A 25345-nucleotide genomic window follows, 5' to 3' on the forward strand; every position below is an offset into this window, starting at 1 on the left:
CCAGACCTTTACTATTACTCACACCATCTGAAGTAGAGTTAAAAGCAGCAAACGACAGGCGTTCCCCTATAAATGTATATTGCAAGTGTGTCGAGAAATCACCTGTGTTCTTTCCACCAGCTCATGGCTGGCACATATGTCTTTGACCTGCTTTCACGCAGGGAATGAAGCCTATGCACGTTGGTGTGGGGGCCAAGATGAGTGTGTGGGGACGCAGGGGGTGCGGGGCAGGTAGAGAATGAGTCCATTGCTCTAAAAGCATTCTCAGTAGCAGCGATCTTCGTAGAAACAAAAATCCATTGTGCGGGGCTGTAATCTGAGAAACTTTCTGTTATCACGCTTGTTCTACTCACCAACATTGATCCCAGTACATGTGACCCTTTGAAAGGGAGCACCATGTTGGCGATTCCTCTTATTACTAAATACCATTGTGTTTATAATGGCCATTTATATATGGTTACACTCCACGCCCGTTTGGTTAATAGGCGTTCCCAAACTCCCTCATGCCACCTGACCGGCACAGCATATAGACCTTGGCCTCTCGATTACTCTCTTTGCCCTGTCTTCTGACGTTCCTTGATGCCCTCTATGAGAACGAAATAGGGAGCTTAGCGTGGCTGAAAACAGGGTAGCACAAATTCTATGGTGGAATGAGGGGGAGGGGGGACAAAAATGCCTGGCAAAAGCCTTGAAGAAAATAGGTTACTTTATTTTATTTTTTTCCCCCCAGCTCCACAATATGTCTGCATGCTTTAGCACTGATTTCTCAGCTAGTTGGGTCCCAGGAGGCCCCATTGAGCCCTGTACAGCTCAGGGAGTTGCAGCTGTAGAAAATGGGGGAAAAAAATGTAGTTTGTATGAATTGTTCTTTACCTTGGTTTGGGTTCAGAATAGCAGCTGCACTCCGACTTTGTGTGTGACAGCACAAAGGCCAGCAAAACTGAAAAGCAAGTCAGCAAGTAGAGAGACAAAAGCAGCGATCAGCTAATAGAGCTCCACATGGCCTGACTAATTTATGAGAAAAAAACTGTTCTGTTCATTGGATCAGCACTCTGAGGAGGCAGGTGGAATTGTAGGAAGTTTTCATTGACTCTCCTGAGCAACTAAGGACGCCACGAGAGATTCTCCTCAGTTTGAACTTTATCAGGGTCTACGCTTAATCAATAGAGTATTGGAAAAAGAATTAATTACTAAAGCAGAATAAAACAGCTGCATTTTAAACTAAGGATCCATCAATTCCGTAATCTTCCAGTTACAGGCTAGGTGCCGTGAGGATTTGAGTCTATGTAATGAGGAACCCGGGGAGTTTCCTCATGAACAGGCTGGGAATTCACATTAACCTATTTCAGCTATTTGTCATGAGTACAACTCATTTCTCCTCTCCTGCATTACAATTTGTATTTTATGTACTGTGGAACCCACGAAATTCCCACATTCACGGGAGGGAGGGCGTGAAGGCGGAAATCATTGTCACCCTGAGAAAGAGCCTTAACCTTGCCCGGCCTCCTGATTCTCCAGAGCTGTGGCAGGAGGGCAGGAGCGGTTCGGAGCCCGAACCCGCTCCATTGTGTTCCAGGTGGGGGTCAGGGCCCCGCCTGTTGAAGACGCGCTGGTTTGAACCCAGCCTGGAAATGTTTCATCTATAATTTCCATAATGGTGGATTTCAAGGAGGGCTGAGGAGGGTTATGGGAGATGAATTAGGTTTTTAGTGAGCTCATTAGGAAGCCAAACAGAGTTGAGACGGCGAGGCGGTGAGCGGGGCAGTAATCAGTTCTGCTCGCTTTGTTCCTTGCCTTCGGGACATTTCTCGAAAACTTCGTGGCGGCGGGGGCGGCCGCGCCTGTGCCGAGCAGAGGCTGCCGTCCTGGCGGCTGACTTGTTGATTTGTAAACCTCTTAATTCATTTTTTTTTGTTCAATTTAATCTTTTCTTTCTGAAGGAAAATTAGTTGAATGTTAGCCCTCTTTGCACTATTCACCTCTTAAATTATGCTCATTTTGAAGAGCTTGTTATGCCTGAATAAACATGAAATGACTTGGCATTTTCCCATCAGAGGCACACCCATTTTAACACCATGTATTTACCATTCCTGGAAATGTCTCATTAACTTCTGAAAATCTGCGAGCATGATATTTTGGGCTACTGTAACACACCTCTTGGCAGTCACAGAAGGCAGTTTGGTTAATGCCTCATAATATCCATTTTTATTCTCAACATGAAGAAAGACTCTCTATAGAAAATTGATGCAGTTTGCTCTGCTAATTTTCATGCTCATTCCAATTAATTTAACATGACCCAGATTTTCTTCCTCAGGCTCATCCTGACTAATTAGTAAAGCAACACCTAGAACAAGTTATGTTTAATAACACTGAGGAACACTAGTTGTGAGTGATTTTGATGCTAATAAAGATATTCACTGATGGGACAGATATTTTATGTCAATTATGGTATGTAATTTAGAAGTCCCAACGTGCTGGTTGGAGTATGGAGAGGCTAGCAAGTCACTACGGGAGATAATAGTGTTTTTATGACTCCTGCAGCACCTAAATTACTGGTTGGGCCAAATACTTTATGATTATTAATTATTATTATTACTACTATTATTATTATTTGTTTTTTTGTAGAGCTAGCAGGCGTTAGTGAGTCCTGGAAACACAAGGGGCGGAGTTGTTGCATTACAAACCTGACCCAAACTCACTGGGCCTGAGCTCTCAGTACTTACTGAACCTTGGCGAGAGAAGAAAAGCAATCACGGGCATCAGAAAGCAGCATTTGTTCAAGGGGAAGGAGTGGTTTCTCCACCTCTGTGGTCGGGGTTCTTTTATCACATTTTTGTCAGCGAGATGAATCAATTTTAGCACTTGCCCAAAGTTGAAGGTGGTTAGTGGCAGTGCCGCTGGTGAAAGGTTTCCAAAGTCAAGTAATGTCTAGATCGGGATTGTTCAAGAGCTCTCCACTTTTTCACAAGGAAGACAAGCCACGGTGAGTCTTCCGGAATGAAAAAACAAAAAAACAAAAAACACAGGGAAGAATTATTATGTGTCATCCTTTTTTGTTTTTTTCTTTCAGTTTTTTTTTAGAATTTATTAGTGTATTTTGAGAGAGTGGGCGAGAGCGGGGGGAGGGGCAGAAGGAGAGGGAGACACAATCCCAGCAGGCTCCGCACTAGATGCTGAGCTTTAACTCGAGAACCGGAGAGGTCGTGACCTGAGCCGAAATCAAGGCGGATGGTTAACCGCTGGAGCCACGCAGGTGCCCCCTGTCATCCTTTGAACAAACACGAATTCAGTGCCTGTGCTGAGGCGGGCGCTGCTCTATCAGCGTTGGGAATACCAGGCGATAGGATGGCCCTAGTGCCTGACGGCGTTGCGCTCCCGGCCACGGTAAAAAGTTAATTTCCCACCATCTTAGCTTGATAGACCACAAACATTTTAACTAACTGAACGATTCAATAGGGCATAGGAATGTGGAGAAGCTTTATAAGGACAGGAGATTCTGGGTAGGTGGGCTCGGAAGTCCCGGGGATAGCTGTCAGGGGAAGCAGCCTCTTGTTGCGTGTCAAGGGCGTGGGTGTGAACTCCGGCTCTTCCACTTACCACTCACGTGGCCTTGGGCAAATCATGCAACCTGTCTAAGCCTCGGTTTCTTCATCTGGAAAAGGAAAATCAACCCGGATAGGATGCTGAGAATTCAGTGAGGTAATTCATCGAAAGTGCTTCGCAGACTGTCCGAAAGAGAGTAAGTGCTCGCGACACGTTGTATTTTATTAACGTTGCAGTTGATATTATAGGAAAGACAGTGAACGTTTCTTCACCGTCTCTACATAAAATATAGTTTAATCATTTCTCAATGCTAACAACTATTGTTGAAGTTTGAAATGAGAGCGGACAAGTACTCCTGTCCTCAGAAAAAGGACAAGTTCCTTTTTCTGAACAGTACAAACGGGCTTTTTGGCCAGGTCCCTATTTAAAAACACAGCAGTCTCCCATATCCTAATTGTTGGTACGTTTTAAGGTATAACTTTACTGGCTTCTCATATGTTAGGGCTTCCATTGTTAGTATTTATTTCCACTTTGCCTTTTTATCTATTCGATATGAAAAGACAAAAATAATTGGAGGGATTTGTACCAGTGAGGCATATTGCTAAAAACAAACTGAAAACTAGAAGAAACAAAAGAACCAAGTTAGGATTGATAGTAAAATTGGGAATATTGCTTTATGAAATTGCCATTTTGGTAGGTTAAAAATGGTAAATATTAGCAATTTCAGGTGGTTCAACCGAATATTCCTAGGCCTTAAGTAATGCAAAGTACTTTAGGTAAAGCAAGGAATTAGCAAAATGTTATTAACCATACTTGCTTTATCTGTTAAGTGGGAATAATAGTATATATACCCTTTATATTTTGTTACGGTGATCAAAAGTTAGAAAAAGTAATTTGAAAGCTGAAAAACCCTAATGTAAATACAAGATATTTTTATCGAAGATCACACATTTCTAATTTTAGGACACAAGTCTCACAGCTACTAGTAGGTATTTTTTTAGTGTTTGTGGATGATGTATAGAGGGTGTCAGCTTTACTTTCTACCAGAATATTACACTAACTATAGAAAAACTACTTTTTAGTGGGAGTTCTATGGATATAAGATATATTTTCAAAATAGAACAATCCTATAAGTTACATAGTTCTTTTCCTCTTTCTGGTCATTTAAATAATACACGACTTTTGAGAATTTCTCATTTGCTTTAGAATCTTCAAATTTTAATATAAAGTAACACTCAGGGTAGAGATAGTTGAGGAAGTCCTTACCAATTTTGGTAGATCTGCGTGATGTAAGCCGGACATTTAGCGATGCTAAGACCCTCTGTTAGGAATAGTTTTACAATTATGAAATGAAGTCGGTCACCTCTTCAGTGATTACTGACTGCTGATAGAAATTGTGTTGTACTGGGTCAGCAGCGAATTCCTCACTCAAAAGGTGTCGAGTCAGCTGGTTTTTAATTTGTTATCTTCTCAAGAGTGCGTTCACCGCCTTTATCACGGAGAAGAATGACTCCCTAGCCTAGTGTGATCAAGATCCGGAAATCCGCTGCATCAGCATATTAAGGTGGGACCGCTCTTTGATTGGCGGCTCTGAGATCTGGTCTGAGAGCAAAGAGGCCAGTTCTCTCATAGGCTGGCTTGCACAGGTATATGCATAAACCTAGTGAGAGGGCAGACCCTTGCCTTTTCCTCCTGGGAAATGGTTGAGCAACTCTTCCTCTTAAACAATGATCTTTACCACTCTGCTTTATCAGTGAAAATAATAAAGTTCACACGGGTGCCCCTCCAGTTGAGTGGTCTGTCTTTATGACAGAGCATGGGGGGTTTGCGGGTACAATGGTAAACTGACAGTTGTGTGGTCTACGGCTCCTTGCCTTGCTGGGATTAGAGGACGCCAATCAGGTGTGGTAGTATTTCCCCTGTGGTGGCAAATGTGGCCTTTTGCTTTTGTGCCATTTTGAAGTATAAGTTCTGGAAGGCTGAGGGAGAAATTACTTTTCTTAAGCAAACGTGTTTTTCAGCCAGTGGTGACTGTACTTTCATATTTTATTTTCATGTGAATGAGTCATTAAAAAGAAATGAAAGAAGGAAGGAAAAAGTAAGAATGTAATGAAACTAACTCTTTTTGGTTATCTGATATGAACCAAATACCACTTATCTCAAAATTCACATGAGTCACTTGGCCGTGGTCAGGCATTACCAGGGGCAAAGCCATAAGACACTGTCTCCCCCCCCCCCCATTCTACTTTGTAAAAGTATGAATTCCATCCCATATGGGAAAAGAAACTATGAAAGTATAGTATAGTTCATTGGGGCGCCCGGGGGGGGGGTTCATTCAGTTAAATGTATGACTGTTGATTTCAGCTCAGGTTGTGATCTCATGGTTCGTGGGATTGAGCCCCAGGTTGGGTTCCACACTGACAGCCTGGAGCCTGCTTGGGATTCTCTCTCTCTCTCTCTCTCTCTCTCTCTCTCTCTCTCTCTCTCTGCCCCTTCCCTGCCTGCGCACCCACATTTCCGAATGCACACTCTCTCTCAAGATAAATAAATAGATTTTAAAAAAAGAAAAAGTATAGCCCATAGACTTTAGCTGAAGATCCAGTTCTGTTACTGACTAACCATGTGACTTTAGGCAAGTTTCTTATCCTGTCCGGCATCACTTTCAGAAAATAATAATAATTAAAATACTGAACTCTGAACTGTCGTATGGATGTGGTGATACTTACTGCACCTGGCACGTACTAGGTGTTCTCCAAATGTTACTTCCTTTCTCCATTTGTATGAGGGGTTCAGAGATTATCTCAAGGTAGGGAGCTGTCTGGCAAGGGTTAATATTAATTCTGTATTTCCCATTCACTTTTAATTGTAAGGGTGCTCAGAGTCTCTCATGAATGGTGTCATTTTCCTCTGAGATTGACTAAGATCTCCAGTGTGAGACCTTCTTGAAATGAGGAGGAATGGGTTAATACTGTATTCCCCAAAAGAGTTTTTAAAAGTAGCTTAATAATATTTCTGTTACCTTTTGGATTATTATTGGTACTTCTTTTTTTTTTGAAACTTGAATAGTTTTTTAACAGTATTTCCCATAATGAGGTTTGGCCAATGGATAAATATATTTTTTTGAAGTTTATTTATATTGAGATAGGGTGCGTGTGCACATGCAGGAGGGGCAGAGAGAGGGAGAGAGAATCCCAAGCAGACTCCTTGCTGCCAGCGCAGAGCCCGACATGGGACTCGAGCCCACAAACCATGAGATCATGACTTGAGCCAAAATCAAGAGTCATATGCTTAACTGACTAAGCCACCCAGGTGCCCCTGGAGAAAAATATTTTTGGATAAAATCTACAAAGTGCATTTTGACCATCTGCTTTACATCTTCATGAAGTTTTACAAAAATAGTATAAATCTATAGGTTTATAAATATCATGTTGAGCTTCTCTCAACAGCGTCTTTCAAATGCTGCCCTAAATCATTTCATCCATTCAGCATCTTATTGCAGTAACAGGGAGGATCCTCACTCCCATCTCTCTATATTGCATGCTGTGCTTTCCACTAAAATCCGTTCTCTGCCAAATAACAGGTTTATGGCTATTTAACTATAATCCGCCTCACATTATTTTTGTCAACTTTATTGAGGTATAATTTTCATATAAAAACTTCACTCATTTAAAGTATACAATTTCAAGTCTTGACAGTTGTATGCATTCATGAGACTAGCACTTATTATAATCAAGATACTATACATTTCCATCACCACCTGAAAGTTTACCTGTACTCCTTTTTCATCCATCCCTCCCTCTGTACCTGTCCTCAGGCCACCCCTGATCTGCTTTTGTTGTATTAGTTAGCATTTTCTAGAACCTAGTACTTTTGGAATTAAACAGCATGTGGTTTCTTGTTTGGCTCCCTCCATTTGGCTTAATGACTCGTAATGTGATGTAACAGGTTGTGTGTATCAGTCATTTGTTCTTTTTTATTGCTGAGTAGTATTTCAGTTTATGGATATACCACATTTTGTTTGTCCTTTCATACTAGTTCACTTTAAGAAATAACTAACATTTGTTGATGCTCCTTGAACATATGAGGTACTGTGTGAGGCTAGATGTCATGTATAAAGTTTCTAAGCTGGTCGGTAAGAGTAAAGCATGTGGTACGAGGTAGAGAGTTAATAAATAACTATTACTTATTTAATTTTCACAATTAACCTATTGAGTATGTGTAATTCTTCCCATTTCGTTGATGAGGAAAACTGAGGTTCAGAAGGTTAATGTCTTGACCAAGATCACATTCAACCTGTAAGAAATAGATTTGAAAATTCAATACAAAATCTTTGTTGTTACTCCCCAACTCATGCTTCTTTGATCACGTCACCACTTTTCCCCAAGGACATGTGTCTCTGTGGTTATACAGGGAGGGGAAGAGGGACAGAGTAGAGGGATGAGGAATATGTCAGATATGAGCATCTAATGTACACACAAAATAGTACAGCTGCCCAAGGAAATAGAACAAAGTCAGAAATTCAGAAAAGGAAAGGTGAACCAGGTGTGTGCATTACTTTTCCAAATGTGGGTTACCTCTGATGTTAATTGTCTATTTCAGTAAAGTTGCTTCTTCCAGATAGCATTTCTTACAAGTTAGTGCCTTTGAAATTTATAAAACATCAGGGCACCTGGCCGACTCAGTCAGTAGAGCATGCAACTCTTGAACTCAGGGTCATGAGTTCGAGCCCCATGTTGGGTGTAGAGATTACTTAAAAACAACAAAAAAAGGAAATAAAAAAAAATTTTTTTTTAAAAGAAAAGAAATTTATGAAACATCAGCTCTATGGGCAGTTTTCAACTCTTAGAGACCAATATGCTAAGTAGTTTCTATTTCCAAGTTTTAGATACAAACTTACAAAGAATACAGCATATTCCAAGGGATTGGAAAGGCATCCATCCATTCATTCAATAAAAGGTTAGACACGTACCATACTCCCAAGTTCTAAGAATAATATGAAAAAACTAAAAGATGTGGTTTCCTGACTTGAAGACGTTTATGTAGAACAAATGTGAAAGAAATGTAGGAATGGTGTATATGTGCGTAAGTCATCTGGAGTTATGCTGGTAGTTAAAGTAAGCTTTGAAAGAGGTAAATAATTTGAGCTAGGGTTGTGCTATAATGCAATGGATTGAGAGTAGTTAATTTCAGTATAGAGGGTTAGTTTCAGTATAGATATCAATCTACTTTCTAGGGCACCTAGGTGGCTCAATCAGTTAAGCGTCTGACTCTTGATTTCAGCTCATGAGATGATCTCATGGTTCATGGGATCGAGCCCTACATCAGGCTTTGTGCGCACAGTGTGGAGTCTGCTTGGGATTCTGTCTCTCTGACCCCCTCCTGCTTGTGCGTATGCACTCTCTTTCTCTCTCCCTCCCTGTCTTCCTTCCTCCCTCCCTCCCTCTCTCTCAAAATATATAAAACTTAATTTTTTTTTAATTACAAAAAAAGATCAATTGACTTTCCGTTAAAGGATATCTTTGAAACATAAACGGTATAAAATTCACCCCGAGTGTCTTTGAGTACATACGTTTGTCCACGTGCAAGGTGCTGAGAAGACATCAGTAAGTAGCCTTAAAATCACATTGTTTTAAAGTAATTCAGAAACATATATGACACCTTCAAAACTCTGTTGCGAGGATTTTATATCTTTTGCAGCATGCTTTTTTTGTATAAGGAAGGGGGTAAAAATGTGTTCTTTTTTAAAAAGACCTTTATTGAGATATAATTCACATACTATATAATTTACATTCATAGAGCTGTGCAAATATCACCATGACCAATTTTAGAACATTTTTATCACCCTTGAAGAAACCCCATACCCGGTAGTAGTCATTCTCCATTCAAAGTATACTTTTAGGGGCGCATGGCTGGCTCAGTTGGTAGAGCATGTGACTTTTAATCTCAGAGTCATGGGTTCAAGCCCCACATTGGGTGTGGAGCCTACTTTAAAAAGATATTTTATTTTAGTACACTTTTAAAGGACCCTGTGTCTGTAGTTCTTTGGTACATAGGCTATATGAAAAATAATCAATTCATACTATTTTAGATTATTTTTATTAAGCAGGCATATTATTTATTTCCCTTAGGGCTATTACATATATGTGGTAGATCCCTGCACTACATTACAAAAACATATCTGCTTGTTCTCAAATCATAGTAATAGATTTATTTAAAACCATCAAATCAAAATAAGTGGAATGCCTAAATGGACAGGAGCTACTTTTTATAATTTTCTTTTTTTTTTTTTAATTTTTTTTTCAACGTTTATTTATTTTTGGGACAGAGAGAGACAGAGCATGAACGGGGGAGGGGCAGAGAGAGAGGGAGACACAGAATCGGAAACAGGCTCCAGGCTCTGAGCCATCAGCCCAGAGCCTGACGCGGGGCCCGAACTCACGGACCGCGAGATCGTGACCTGGCTGAAGTCGGACGCCCAACCGACTGCGCCACCCAGGCACCCCCAGGAGCTACTTTTTAAATGTTAGTAATTTAGTTTATAAACTTCTTCAGCAAAAATCCAAAGATGTGTGAAAATATTCTTTGAAAAATAAAAATGCAATTTAAAAATAATTAACAAATATTCTCCAATTCTGATGTGTTGATGATTTGAAAAGTATTCACCTAATGCCAGCTATCAACTCCATAGGTACTATTGTTCTTTTTTTCTATATGTAGCTATGACTGGCTTCCTAAAAATATCTCAGAGGGAGTGTTGATAGGTATCTGAATCTAGTGGTCTCAGCGAGCATTATTATTATTACTGCTATTATTACCTAGATAGCTCTCTTTTCTCTTAAGGTAAAGAATTTCTTTTTGCATTAACAGTATCAGTTGCAAAGTTGCACTTTTATTACAATATTCTATTGTTTTCATTTTATAATAATCACGAAAGTGGGAAATAATCAGTCTTTTTGTTTTGGTTGTCCGGCTGTTTGAAAATAGTGCCTGCTGATAGAAATTCACAGAGAGATAGCAGAGTAAGAATTCAAACTGATCAACTGTTTGACATCAGAAAAATGCATTGTCCCTATTTTTCTTTTGGACAGCAAATGAGATATTGGCGTACGGATCCTAAAAATTGAATGAAATCACTTCTGCCACATAAAATTATGTTTTTTGTTATTCCTCCTACCAGATTTTATTACTGGTTGATATTTAACATTTCAGTTCATATTAAAGTATGCTAAAAGAGACCATTAGAGATAAAATCCTATAGTTAATGGTAAGATGAGAATATTAGCGGCATGTACTGAAAATACAGGCTTGATGTGGTCAATACATCCTTGGAAGCAGACTAACTATATTCTAGTTTTAGCATAAAATGTTGAACGTGTGTTTTACATAAAAGGCCTTTCGTAGGAAACTCTTTTCGCAAATACAAAGGCCGTATCTTTCCTTGAAAGACCTGTTGATTCAGAGATGTTAGCCAGCTATCTTTACGAAAACACTTTACAATGCTAAAAATAGTCCACTTCAGTTAAATATGGATATTTTAAAAAAGAAAATCCCAGTTAGACTGCAACAGAAGGACATTTTGTGTGACAATATTTTGCATGATTAAAAATTTAAACAGAATAACAGCTATTTATATTTACAGTTACATGAGAGTAATTACTAACGCAGACAAAATACTTAGAGCATAATTTAATAATGTTTTCCTCTAGCAAAGGTGCCAAAATAGCTATTTGCATAATTTTCACAATTTGTACTGAAACATAGCTAAGTGAAATTGGGAAGACATCTCTCCCCAGACACCCTTTTTCTTTTGTAGGAGATGTGGGAAAGGGACTCATATATCATAACAACTCATTTTTGTGCCATTTCCCATAAAAATCATGACCTTTGTGTCAACCGTTAGGTGAAAGAAATGTGTTCCGTTCATACTTTCTCTTTTAGGGTCTCTCTTTCAATGGCCAGCCTCAGCCCGACTTCAAGGCTCCTAATTATAACATTTACTGGTTCAAAGATTAACCTTCTGAGAGGCGCATTCTGGGCTCTCGGTAACATGATCAGCTTGGTCTTCTCTTGGTCTCTCTTCCTGGTTCTTTGTACGGCAGGAGGGAGATGATGGTATCTGGCACATTCCCAGGATGACTTGAAGATGGCAGCCTTGTGTGTTCAGGGCTGAAAGATTGTGGACTCTGTTAGCTGAAACACCACTCCAGGGAGGTGAACAGAACATTAGAAAAGCTTTAGCTGTAGGTAGTGCAGTGCAAGGAGACTCGAATTTGAGAGCTGGGACTCGAGTGGACATTTGTCCCTGCTTTCCACCTTAATAAAATCTGAGTGTTCACTGTGGGAAAGGGCATTGGAGAGATCACTAAAAATGAATCATTAGAGTGCCCAGAAGAGCTTTATTACGATGTACTGTGAATAACTTCAGAACCTACTCTGTATTTTTATATGTGCTTGTCCGGTAACTGAGTAAAAAGTACATTCTTGTACGCTCTACCGCAGAGATTAAGCAATCTGCTGAATTATAATGGCAAAGGAATATAGTTTCTTACCGGGTTCAGTCAATATCCTTTAGAGAATTCTGTGGAAAGTTAGGAGAATAAATGTCCTTTCTTGAAACATTTCAAAAAATTTCAAGTGAAGTTACATATTTCGAACGAGGGGAACCAACTTAAGTGAAGCATAGGCAAAGACTATTGGAAGCTTTCTTTCACTTATGCTCTCTCAAGGATTAGAGGGTTCCAGTCAATAAACAAAGCCATTTTATGGCTCCTGACGGGTAAATTGAGGGGACTGATTTGGTCAAGGACCAGTATGAGGATGTTTCTGTTCAACAGTTAACAGGATTCAACATGATATGGAAAATACAGGCGTGCAAAACTATACTACGACACTCACGTTGCCAGCTAAAGCCTAAAACACAGCCACATTTACATATGTGTCCATCTGTCTGTTTTTACACTTTATTTTTCCAACCAGTGGGTGAAGTGGTTTTCATCCAAGCTGCAGTCTGAATTTTTTTTTTTCACCCACCACTTTGCATTATATCGTATAGATGCATATTTTAAAGTGCATGTTGTTTGTCTCTGGACCCGCGTTTGCACAGCCTTGGCTGGGTTTTCGGTCCTCTGCTGGAAGGTGAGCTCCTGTTCACAGGCCCCCGCGCCGCAGCTGCCCCCACCACCCGGTCGGCTCCGGATCACCCAGTTAGGGAGCAGTTTGTGGCCTTCTCCAGGGTACAGAAATCCCCCGGGGCAGGCCTGGGTGAAGCCGCCGGGGCCACAAGCGGGGGAGAGCCGGTGAGAATGGAAGTGCTTTAGGTCTCTTCAGTGGAGAGCCTGCATAAATCCTGTGTAAATAGAGGGAGGATAACAAAGAAGGAGCCCCTGCAGCTCTGAGCATTTGGAGCCATTTGGGGCTGAATTTGCTAAATGCTGCTTATACCGCCTGAAAAGTTGAAGAGAAAGGAGCATAAAATCCCCTCTGTTTTCCCCTTTCTGCTCCAACCCCGGGGGGAGGGTGTTCAGGACCAGGGAAGCCTGAGGTAAGCCGATGAAGACTTGTTTTTTCAGTGCTCTTTTGAGTGTGAAAAAGGTGGCCTGGGTCACTGTCCTCTCTTTAATGTCGGAAACCCACACAGTTAGTAAATGTTGCATGTAAACGAAAGCATTTCATCTCTTCTGCTTCCCTCCATGCTAGTGGGCCATGAACTAGTCACTTGAAAAATCACAGAAAAATTTCACTTTAACGTGTCCAGACAGTTAAGCACAGCAGGAGAGTAAAAGAGATCAGTAATTAGCAGGTCTCACTGCTGGCCCCTCACCCCACCTCTGGCCCCTTACCCTCCCCACATTTCTGGGTCTTCAGCTTTCCCTTCCCCCAACCTGATCTGACGGGGGAAAAAAGGTAAATGGCATGTGCGAAAAGATTGACTTGGTGGATGGTTCTTGGAAAGTGAGGTTTGCAGGGCTTTCATCGAGAACAGAACTAGGCAGAGGCAGCTTTTCTTCCTCCTCCTCCTCCTCCTCCTCCTCCTTCTCTTTCTTTTTCTTCTTCTTCTTCACCTCATTTGAAACCCTGATGCAGGTTTCTCAGTGGGATGTCCTAAATTAAACTCCTGGAAGGTAGTCCCCAAAAGAAAATAACTTTGTGCCTCTCCGAATATTTTAATCCTGTTTCCAAAGTATTATATTGAGAGAAAAAAAAAATAAAGAAATGACCGTAGGGAATGGGTTCACAAAGTACTGTGTGTTACAGTTCCACAGCTACGTAATACTTCATCTTTAGCGGTAACGCTCTGAGTAATCTGAACAGCCCGGGCAGTGCACAGCCAGCTATCTCCCAGCACTCCCTCTTCCCGTTTGGAATAGGGCAAATGTGAGATGGAGTTTTCATAAGTAGTAGCTGACGCATGTCTCAGACACGTAAGGAGCATCTCTGAGGAGGACCACACACGTATGCCAACAGTAAAACACTGGGCACGATACCATGATACCCAGTGCTCACAGGGAACGATGGAGCCCAAGGCATGGTGGCTCCTAGAACAAGTTACCAGAGCCAAGGGATCTCCTTCATCAAAGGTTACATTCTCATCGGGTCCTAATAAGATGTCTCAAGGATCTTGCTACCCATGTGTCCGTTCCAGTAACATTTGAGTGTTTACCCCGTGTTGGGGCTTGGGCATCAGAAATGACCCAGCCCCTGCCTTGGGAAAGTTCACAGTCAAGGAGGACAGAGAAATGACTGAAAATATAAATTGCAAAAGACAAAGTGTATAGAACAGGCAAGAACAAACTGCTGAAGAAGTAGAAAGCATAGTGTACTAACTCTGTCTTGGGAACTGGAGAAAGCTTTGCAAAAGAGGTTCCTTTTTCATTGGGTTGTGGAGGCTGACTAGGAGTTTGCCTTGACAAGCCTGGGAAGGAGGGGGAGTAAAAATGAAGAGAAAGGACAACCCAAGCCAAGGGGAAAGGACTGAAGGCGTGGAATCTTGAATGATCCCTTGGCTCAGAGAAGTCTTTGAAATTCCACAGATGCTTCTATTTCAAAGTTATAATTAATTTGACTTTTACATCCACAGGGATCAATAACGATCCTATCTATAGATAATGGCTATACCTGTTTGGGTAAAATATGCATCTGCTTGTTTCGTGGTTCACGTTTACTTTTAATTTTTTTTTAACCTTCATTTTTGAGAGATAAGAGTATGAGCAGGGGCGGGGCAGAGAGAGAGGGAGACACGCAACCAGGCTGTCAGCACAGAGCCCCACTAGGGGGCTCGAACTCACAGACCATGAGATCATGACCTGAGCCAAAGTCAGACGCTTAACTGACTGAGCCACCCAGTGCGCCCATTTATATTTTAAATGTGCTGTCACCCACTGTCCCCTTGGAACATCAGTGTTACATATACAAGGCCTTACCCTTGGAGTTTGTTTCTGGGGCAGTGAGTGCTTATCCAGAAGCAAGATTCCCTTTTCATTCTCTCGTCCTCTGAGCAGGTTGAGGGAGAGGATAGAAGACGGGAGTGTGGGCTTTGGAGGACTAGCACGCTGGGCCACATGCTAACTATGTGACCTTTGACAGGTCACTTAATTTCTCTGAATCTATGTTCTCTTATCTGTAAAATGGAATTGGTAATAGTTATTTCATTCATTTGCTGTGAAAATTACATGAGGATTGGAACACTGCAAGTGCCCAATGAGAGGGACTTGTGATAATGAAGATAATGAATGCGACAGCCGTATTGATAAAGAAGAGGGGCCTGTATTCTAGAGATAGAGAAATGGGTAGAAAAGAGACCACTGTATTTAACATTAAATAACACCATCTTAAGAACTCTGTAAATTTGTGTGCGTGCGTGCACGCACACGTGTATCATTACAGGCAAAAGTATGCAGTTCATCTATAAATATATTTCGACACTTGTGTACAAATTGGTGATTTACTTGAAAAAGATATAATACAGTTTATATACATATAGGTTTATGATCACATACATAAATATCTATGTATCATGAATATACCTAATTCCTGGAAATAGATTGTTTAGAAAGGGTGTGTGTGTGTGTGTGTGTGTGTGTGTGTGTGTGTGTATGAAATTAGTGGATTTCCATTGCACACAATGAAAATGATAATGAACGTAGTGCATTTCTGTTTAGCAAAATAGGGGGTGTGAAGCCATGTTCTTTCAGATGAAACGTCTTTCTTTTTTACAGTATATATTTTGTGTGAATGTATTTAACTATGAAACCTGGTCTAAAACTTGGTGGAGGGAGAATTAAATAATGCATCACCAACTTACTCAAAAGAGCTCCAAATGCTACCAACCAACATGCGTGTTTACTTGTCCTGATACAAGATTCAGAGGTCAGTTTTAGATGTTTGTTAATTGACATTGCGGCAAATGTCGTAGCAACCTTATTCTAGCTTTAAAAAAGTGACTTTGAGGCAGGGGGCTATATTGTCTTAATCACAGTTCTGCGAAGTGTTTAATAGCACTGCACAGAGCTCCTGAGATCCTTACTGTGTGGACAGTCAGTTCTCAAATATTTGTAGCCATCTCTAAGCCCTGAAGGTCAGTCTGGTGTCTCCACTCGGATGACAAGAGACCCGTTCGGAGAAATCCTGAGTCCCAAAGTCTGTTGCTCTACTGAGTATATCCAAAGCCCTTCAGGCACTGGCTTACTTTTGGGAGAAAAGTTTGTACATTTCTCTTTGAACCTGGACTAGCCCAGACCAACTCTAGCTCAGTCCCAACTCCTGGGCCCTATATCTAATCTCTTCTCTGCACTTAGAATTTTACCTGTGGGATCAAACCTTGCTTAGATCTGTCACTGATAACAGGGTTCAAATGAAGTAATGCTTTAAAAGGTGAAAGATTACTTACAATATTAATGTGAGAATACCAGTGGCCATAATACTGGACTTGAAGTTACCTGGATTCTAGTTCATTCTAGACCACACATAGCTGTGGAATCTTGAGCCACCACCTAAACTCCTGGCCTCATTTTTCTCACTGGCAAAAGTCTGTGTTTTGTTTTGTTTTGTTTTGTTTATGGAGAGGAGTGGAGTAGGTAGAAAGGTACAAGACGATGGACCTTCTTGGTTGCTGCATTGTAGTTCTGATAGGGCAAGAGGGCCACATCCTGGTGATATCAGACTCATCATGGCACATCATCACTGTTGATATCATTGCTTTATTCCAAGCCAAGAAATGGATGCCTAAAATATAGATAGATTTTTGGCTAAATGGAATAAGACAATGTGCCAATGAAAGGAAGTGATGTCCTTTTGCCTGCATAGTTTTTATGACCTACAGTTGTATGGATTGGGAATTTCTGCTTTAGAATCATCTGAGGATTCACTGGATACACAGCTATGGATATGGGTTTTGCCTATACCTGGATACCCATTACCATGGATATCCCAGGATTTAGCTTCCTACAACTAATAAACTGTCTCAGTACTGGTCTTTAGGTAGGTGTAGATTGGGGCTGCTTTCCAGAGCAGTGCCCTGTTCCGAGCACAGTATGCTCAGCTGTGGAAAGTATGTGTGATTTCCTCCAGAGCCTGGGTGTAAATCCAGCCACAGATGCTCTCAAAATACCTCAGAGGCTTAAAACAGGAAGAAGACCCAGGGATTAGAGTCAGGCCTTCAGACAGCAACCGCCAAGGGTAGCAGGTTTAGGGGGTCTTCGATGTGTTCTTCAGCAGCGCTTCTTAAACTTGGGTGGTCATTAAAATCACTTGGAACACTTGGTAACATTCAGATTATTAGGCCCCACCCCGGCGACCAAATTCAGTAGGTCTGGGAGGGTCCAGGGATATGCATTGCTCACCATTTCTTTGCCAGTGCTAAAGCTGCCGGCCCATATTCTGAGAGCCAGTGTTCTAGAGCTTTTTCTTCCTTTTTATCTCTCATCACCAGAAGGTCAGGATGGGGCTACATTCTGTTGGCCAGTAGATGTGATAGAGAACATAGTGACTCTTCCGTAGTGAGTAAGGCCTGGGCCACACTGTAGTTGCTCCCCATGACCACTGACGCCATGTATGGGAGTAGAATAGACTTGTGACTACCTACCTGTCCTTTAGGTTGCATTTTCTTTCAAATTAGAAGGTCATCTAGTTCAGTGGCTTCCAAAAGCCAGTTTGAGAACCAATGCTAGGCTGGTTGTATAAACAAACCCAAGGAGCTTGTTAAAAATATAAATTCCTTGTCCCTGCCCTGGGATATTTTGATTCTATAAATATAGGATAAGGCCTAGAGACCTGTGTTTTTAACAATCTCCCCTGATGGTTTAATCCACTTCAGAGTTGTCTATCTATAGGCCTTAAATATTTCTTTCCATGGTCACCCACAATACATTGAAGTAATGCACCACTTTTTGAGTATCTTTGCCCCCAATTTAGACTGTGCCCTTAGAGAAGGGATTAGCAACCTTTTAGAAGAAGAATTACATTATTTTTTGCTGTGGTTTTTCACAGTCAGAGAGGTGGCAATCCTAGTGGGATGGCTGGTGGTTCAGCCCCTCAAAAAGGCCCCAATGCACCCGGAGTTCTTTTAAGAAGCACCATTCCTGGCATGTCAGAAGTGGCTGTGTGCACACAGGCAACCCAGCCCCTTAGGCACTATAATGAGTGCACTTGCCCCAGTGTGGGATTGTCAGAAAGAGGAGAGGGTCCTCGAATAAGCTCCTGTGTGAGTTCAGCTGTTCACTCACCCAACAGACAATCACTGGGTTCCTGCTCCAGGTCAGACACAGAGGTGTGCTCTGAGGATAAAAAGATAAACAAAAAACAGTTCCTGCCCTCAGGATTGTAAAGTTTTGAATCTTAACTTCAGATGCTGAGATGGACGCTATCACCTCATACACCTCCTTTGACTCACACATCTGTGCTGGTGTATATAGCCTTTTTGGCACAGAAACTCATGTGGCACAGGTGCCAAGGATTGCCAACTATCTTACACACAGCCTTAAAACAAGAAAATGATGTTGACTTTAAGAGTTACTAACTCGGGCATCATCTGCACAATTTTATTTTAGGTTGCAGATCACACAGTTTTCTTTCGAACTGTTTCTTTATGCTCTTATTCCTCCGCACTGGAGTTGGTTCACAGTCCGTTGGAGCAAAAAAAAAAAAAAATGTTATTTATTGTGTTGTTTGGAGAGGGAAATTCTCTTTAAGGAAGTATAGACACTAATATTATTTTTATTTATTTATTTCTAAAATGTTTATTTATTATTGAGAGACAGAGAGAGACAGACCATGAGCAGGGGAGGGGCAGAGAGAGAGGGAGACACAGAATCCAAAGCAGGCTTCAGGCTCTGAGCTCCGAGCTGTCAGCACAGAGCCCGACACGGGATTTGAACCCAGGAACCGCGAGATCATGACCTGAACCAAAGTCAGACACTTAACCAACTGAGCCACCCAGGCACCCCCGACACTAATATTAATTTTAAAAATCTAATGTCTAGTACCTACTTATTATAAAAACAGACACATTTTTCTTTACAATTATTTGTTAACACTGGATCCAATTTCAAATATTTTACAATACATAAAATGGACTGCTTTATATTAAAATTCATGTGATGCTCCTGCCTTTTTCCAGTTTCAGTCATCAAAGAATGCTCAATCTAGCTATATATTTTTTTTCTTTAGCTAGATAGTTTGAAGGTGTTACCAGCCCTTTTTGCTTTTAAACAGGAGAAAATGCACTGTGGAAATTCCGTCTCTCATTTTTAAGGTCATTGATTGGGTTAAAAAGACAAATGCCTTTCTTTCTTTCTTTCTTCCTTTTTTTTTTTTTTTTGGTTGAACTTCCTTCAATTAAGCCATTAACCTTTTAAAATAAGTATATTCAAAAATCTATCAAAAAAAGCTAAATGAGATTTTAACAAAATCCTGACAATTTCAGCTTAAACATATACACAGAAACCATATGTGCTTAGGAAGAAATATATACACACAGGCATTGTTTACAGTGTGTGTTTTTATATTTGGAAGACATTGAAGGAAGAGCCATTCCATACATACATTATCCACAGTGTACATCCAGATAGCCCACATAGATTTTTACATTGAGAGACAAAGATATCTTTATCCACGGTAGGTAGACAGACAGACTGACTGACTTCAAACTTGGACTTGCAGTGTGGGGTTTTTTTTCCTCATCTCCGGGTACTGCTTTTCAAAATTGCCTCGGGCTACAGAACAGCACCTCAGATCCCCAAGGCCCACTGCCTGGCTCCTAATAGCCACTCTCCATCTGTGTCACATGAACAGCTGATGAGATCGCTCCAGCGTCTGTATTTTGGAGAGCACATCCACCCAGGTTAAAATGCTAGGGTTGCCAAGGAGCAGTCAGAAGCCATTAGTGTGGGTGAGAATTTGCCTTGCAGCAGTTCCTTGGCATGGTGGAAAGCGTGTACGCGTGTCCCTGCTCAAGCTTGTGTGTGTGTGTGTGTGTGTGTGTGTGTGTGTGTGTGTGTCTCCTTGTGCAAGCGACCCCTAGTATACACGGGTGTGCAGATGAAGACAGATGTAGGTGAAGACTAGATTCCATATATTCAGTATTCAAAAGTCAAATGCCTTTTGTTTCCTTGTACTCTGATTAGTTCTTTGACTATTTGGGGTCCCTTTGACTCTTTTTTTTTTTTTATCATAACAGACGGCAAAGAAAAAGAGAACAGCAACTTCGGGGTCATGCTCTAGTGTTTGGGCAGATGGAAGGGAGCTGCTTTGCCTTGGGGCAGGGTGGTTGTAATGAAGTGGCCTGTCAGTCTGTAAATAGTGAGGGTCATCTCTTCCATGTGATGGAGGGTATCACATTGCAGTGAAAATGGAAATGTCAATAAAATTAATCTGCCAGCTCTTTGCTGTGGCTTTTCTGCTTTTCTGGTCAAAGAAGGTTGAAGGGTTTTTTTTTTTGTTTTTTTTGTTTTTGTTTTTTTTTTTTTGGTGAGGAAGGAAAAGAACAGGTACAGGGAAGCCCACGGAGCAGACCCAGAAGTTAGAAGGGGAGGGGCCCGGTGGGCAGGACGTGCTGGTGTGGCCCAGTCCAAGAGGAAGGAACGGGTCTGGGAATGAGTTGGTGGATCTATAACATTCCCCGGGAAGCTGCGGAACGTCTAGCTCAGGCTACATTGAGCACAGAGTTTATTGTTTTAGGCTTTCTTGGACAAGGTTTTTACTTAGCATGGGATTTATGGCATTTACTGCTAATGAATGTCTATTCTTAAATTACAAAAACCCCCATCTCAGTGCAATTCCCAGATGTCCTTCCAGGACCCCAGCTTCTTAAACACCAGCAGGGAGCATAAACTCTCCACTTCTCTGTTTTCCTCTTTCGTGTGGCTCCAGGCTAATGATGTGCAAGGAAAACACAGCCATCTATAAAGCCCCAGCGCTGTCCCCGTATTCTTCATTTATTTTGCATTTGATTATGCCACAAGTCGGATCTTGTTTCTTTCCTTTTTTTAAAGTTATTAGTTCAAATATTAATGTAGGGATATGGCATATATTGCTGCTCTTGATTGATGCCTTCCCAAAAACAGGAAGACGTGCTCGTATGAATTTTAAGAAAGTAGGGGTCCTGCAATGCCTTGCCAGAAGAGTTTTTCAGATACATAATTTAGATGCCCTCCAGGCAGGCTTTCAAGGCATTTTTGCTGGAGGGCAAGAAAAAATAACTATGACTGTTAAAAGTAAATGATTTTTGCTAATGCACAATTAATGCCGGAGAAAAGCACAGAAGAGAAAGATGTTGATAGAAACTTCTGATTAAGTGAGCACCCTACCTTCATGTGTGTGTGTGTGTGTGTGTGTGTGTGTGTGTGTGTATAAATGATAATGATCATGATCATGATCAGTGGTGCAGAGAGCTAAAAGTTTTCATGTCATGCAAATGCCGAATGCAGGGTCATCTGAGGAGTGTGTGAATGTGCGTGCTTAGGAGGTGACAGTTCTAGGAGGGGCTGAGCAGGCAGTGTGTTATGTGCAATGAACAGTGACACAGTTACTGTCACCTATGCAGGCAGCCTGGAATATATAGACTACAGAACATTTAACTTGATTACCCTACAGTATGTGTTCACTATGGGCATGGGAGTGGATTTTCACCGAATGGGTTTTCTGATGGCGGTTTTCCCACATTGGATTCCATAATTGACAAAGAGCTACTGCACTGTGTCAAGCGCACAATTATAATTGAATTAATGATATGGGCGAGTGTGAGACACACAAAATTAACATTTGAAGAGGCCTGGTTTAATTTCGTCTTTTACATATTTGTGTCTCCAATTATACTTTAATGAAAGAGAATATACCCGCTTAATGGATTTCTTTCAACAAGCTGAGCTGAGCTCATCATCAGCTGCACATTGTTGTTGGCACCCTTTCTGTGTTGCCTCTAATGTGTTTTTTCTTCTTTTTCTTTTTTTTCTGCCAGGGGATGGTTTAGACAACAGTGTAGCCTCACCTGGCACAGGTGACGATGATGATCCAGACAAGGACAAAAAACGTCAGAAGAAAAGAGGCATTTTCCCCAAAGTAGCAACAAATATCATGAGAGCATGGCTGTTCCAGCATCTCACAGTAAGTCAAGATGAAAGCGTTTTTGCTTGCTTTGCCTTCTCCTAGCAAACTTTACAGGTTGATACAGATTTTTTAAAAAATCAGGTGCCTATTTTCCCTTTCTTGAAATCTGATGACTAACAGAGCAGCTAAGATTTTGTCAGCCTTCACTATCCAAAGAACAGCCTCTAGAAAGGAGGAGATTTTGGTTTTCCTAAGCCAGGCACAGACCTTATTCAATATGGTCTAGGGCCCTCAACAGTATATGTAAGCAAACTTGTTATTTATGCTACAAGGTGTGAGGGCAGCTTCAGATACGGCAACTGCAGACAAGGGAAATGGCTGTAAGGAGCTCACAAACCCATGCACACCGCTGATTACAGTCTTAACGAAAGCCATCTCCTCTAGGAGGCAAAAAAAAAAAAAAAAAAAAAAAAGCACCTTGCCACATGCATGTCCAAGCTCATGGTATCAGGTGCAAGTGTAATCGTTGGAGCAGCTTGCAAACATGGCACGTGTTTATGTGACAAACACAGAAGGGCTCTAGGTGCTCCAGAGCCTTTGTTTGTAAGGTGGAGATTAAGGATTCTTTTTTAGCTCTTCAAGTCCCTTTTCTTAGAAGCTAACCCTATTCACTTCTGGGAAGAGATCAGCCATGCAACGTTTTTAAAGTAACAGTTTATCTCTGTCCTCCTGTCTGCAGTGGGTTTTACGTGTCCCTGTGCACTATTGACTCTAAGACTCTCATGACAAAAAAATCACGATGTATTTTTACAAGGGAACTAGGCACTCCTGTTTTACTGTTCGTTTGGAGATTCTGGGAAAGTGGTAAAGACGTCAGAGGCAGTGTCTTGCTATGATATTGTTTTCAGGCCATTCTATTTAGGTAAATGCTTAAATATCGAGTAGCGCATTGAAAACCGAAGGTCTTCTTTGATTCTCTAACTTGTGTGTTGCCATGCTGAATGACATTAGTTACAGTGTCATGGGTCCAGGACAAGGTTCCACTTTTATTTATGGTGGTGACTGCTGATCTGCTCTTCCAGCTGGGCTACAAAGGGCAAGGGGTGGAGTGGCGGCAGGGAGGGGAGAGAGATAAATTCACATTCCTAAATCGGCCATTTTGATGTAAGGACATTAGTAGCAAACTAAGGTGTATCGATCTGGCCCGTGGTGTCAGGATTAGAGGGGAGAACCAACGAGGCTGCCGTGGTAGTGGTTATTCTTGCCTTGCAGCCATGGCCATTTCAAAGGTCAGGGCCCTGCACTGACTCGGCTCAGAGGAATTAGACAGAACATGCAGTCTCTGGGCTGATTACTTAACCAAAGACAAAATAATGAGTCCTAAGCAAATACTGACTAATTGAAAGGGCTGTAAATCCATTACATATTGGTCAGGGATAATCAGGAGTATTTAATCACTTTTATCTATTCAGGAGCACTGAAGCTGCAACAGCAAAGCCCTGAACCTTGCCATGCGGCTATTATTCTCATCATTATCAAAATTACTTCACAGCTGTTCTTTGCTACATCACCTCAGCTGGAGATTTACTAACCTGTAAAATGTTTTTAATTTGGAAGTCGAGTGAGTGTGAGGGGAGGGGTTTCTCATTTTTAACTGAAGGGTTGTTTGGTTAGAGTAGCAAGTTAGAAAGGCAGGGCAGGAGCACATGGATGGCATGCAAACAGCTTGCTCCCCACTAGCTCACCTGTTTGGTTTCCTCCCTCCGTCTTCCTTCATGCCCAGCCCCTCCTGGCCGAAAATAAAGATTTCAACAACTGCTTTACAAGCAGACCTCTCCATGTTATTTGCAGCCCCTCAGTAGTCAAAGTCAACACCACAGAACCCCAGAACCTGCGAGAATTCAGCTGCTCTGTTTACCAGTGAGGAAACTGAGGCCCAGAGAGGGAAGTGATTAACTCAAGGTCAGCCTGCCACCAGAACCCAACCTTGCTCGTTCCCCGCGCTGTGCTTTTCCCACAGCACTATGAAGACTTTGCTAAAATCATTATCCGCTCTACCAGTGTCATATAAATCTCACACAACCTCTGCCATCAGTATACCCAGCGTCAGAGGGGGAGGAAATAGGGAGAAGCAAAGTGCTGTTCTCTTTGTTTTTAAAACTTCCTGCTCGCCCAGCCTTTCCGAGTAGAGAAGATTTGGCACCTTTCTCTTCAAGCCGACTCTGTCCTTCACCACCTATATTCTGTGCCTTGAAACGCCAACGCTGTGTCCACAGCTCTTGCTGGACCTCCTGCTTTGTCCTGTCGATACCTTGCCTCCCACCTCCCTGTCCTGAACTGAACCCACCATGCAGTGTGGCCACTGGTGAAAAATTGTGGGTGGCCAGGGATTGCTGGGCACCCCTGGTGGCTTGGCTGTGCAGGGGGCTACAGACCGACCACAAGACCTTGTCCCCACACTGAGAGTGCCTTCATCTAGTTAAAGGAACTCAAGACTTTGTGCAGAACTCTTCCAGCCAACTGAAAATTTTAACGAATGTCTGTCTTTGGAGCAGGGAGAGAAGAATCAAATAGCCTCAGCCAAGCAGTCGGGAAACCCGCATGTTGAGTTCAGCTCTCCTCTGTGCTAGCTGAACCTCAGTGAGTCCATTAAGTTCTCCGGACCTTACGTGTCCCCAGTTTTCAAGCGAGAGGGACACAGTGCAGGGTCTCCACACTGCGGCCTCCATTCCTGCACCCACAGCTCTTGGTTCAGCTCTGGAGCACGTAGCCAGAACACTGTTCTGTCCCAGTCTCTGATCATCCCCTTTCTTTTTACTCTCTGCGAAGTGCTCTATTTTTCTCCCTCCTCCCCATGACCTTCTTTCACAACATGCCCCTTTCATTAGTTTCTCCCAATGGCTTTGTCTCCCAGTCGTTCTCTCTGCTCCCCTCCCTTGCCTTTCCTGCACCTCCCTTGTATCATAAGGAAATTCTCCTCGGCTTTCTCTTTGGACAAATTTTCCCTCTTCATCCAGATTTTACCCCAACTGCAGAGAAGAGGTTCAGTAACTTTGATGAGGATGGTCCTGTAAAACTTTTACTTTCCAATCTTTAATGAGCTGAAAGATTTACTCAGCTATAATTCCGAGCTCAGAAACCAAGAATAGAGACCCCTAACTAGCGACATGTTAATTTAGACTTCTTTTCTTACATGCACTAACAGGCATGAGGAAGTCCTTGGAAATAGAGATGCCCACTATATTTTTCTGTCATTTAATTA

The 25345-nt window shown here is 41.8% G+C and overlaps 1 protein-coding gene across 10 annotated transcripts in view; it reads left to right on the forward strand.

Moving 5' to 3' along the window:
* Positions 1–25345, forward strand: part of MEIS2 (Meis homeobox 2) — a 209477-nt gene that overhangs the window by 42223 nt on the left and 141909 nt on the right. For all 10 annotated transcript variants that reach the window (XM_043555698.1, XM_043555700.1, XM_043555702.1 and 7 more), the window contains one exon: positions 21995–22140. In XM_043555698.1, coding sequence (XP_043411633.1) covers positions 21995–22140 — 146 coding nt within the window. The remainder of the gene's footprint in view (positions 1–21994; positions 22141–25345) is intronic.

This window comes from Prionailurus bengalensis, chromosome B3 (assembly GCF_016509475.1).
Source record: "Prionailurus bengalensis isolate Pbe53 chromosome B3, Fcat_Pben_1.1_paternal_pri, whole genome shotgun sequence".
Lineage (NCBI taxonomy): Eukaryota > Metazoa > Chordata > Mammalia > Carnivora > Felidae > Prionailurus > Prionailurus bengalensis.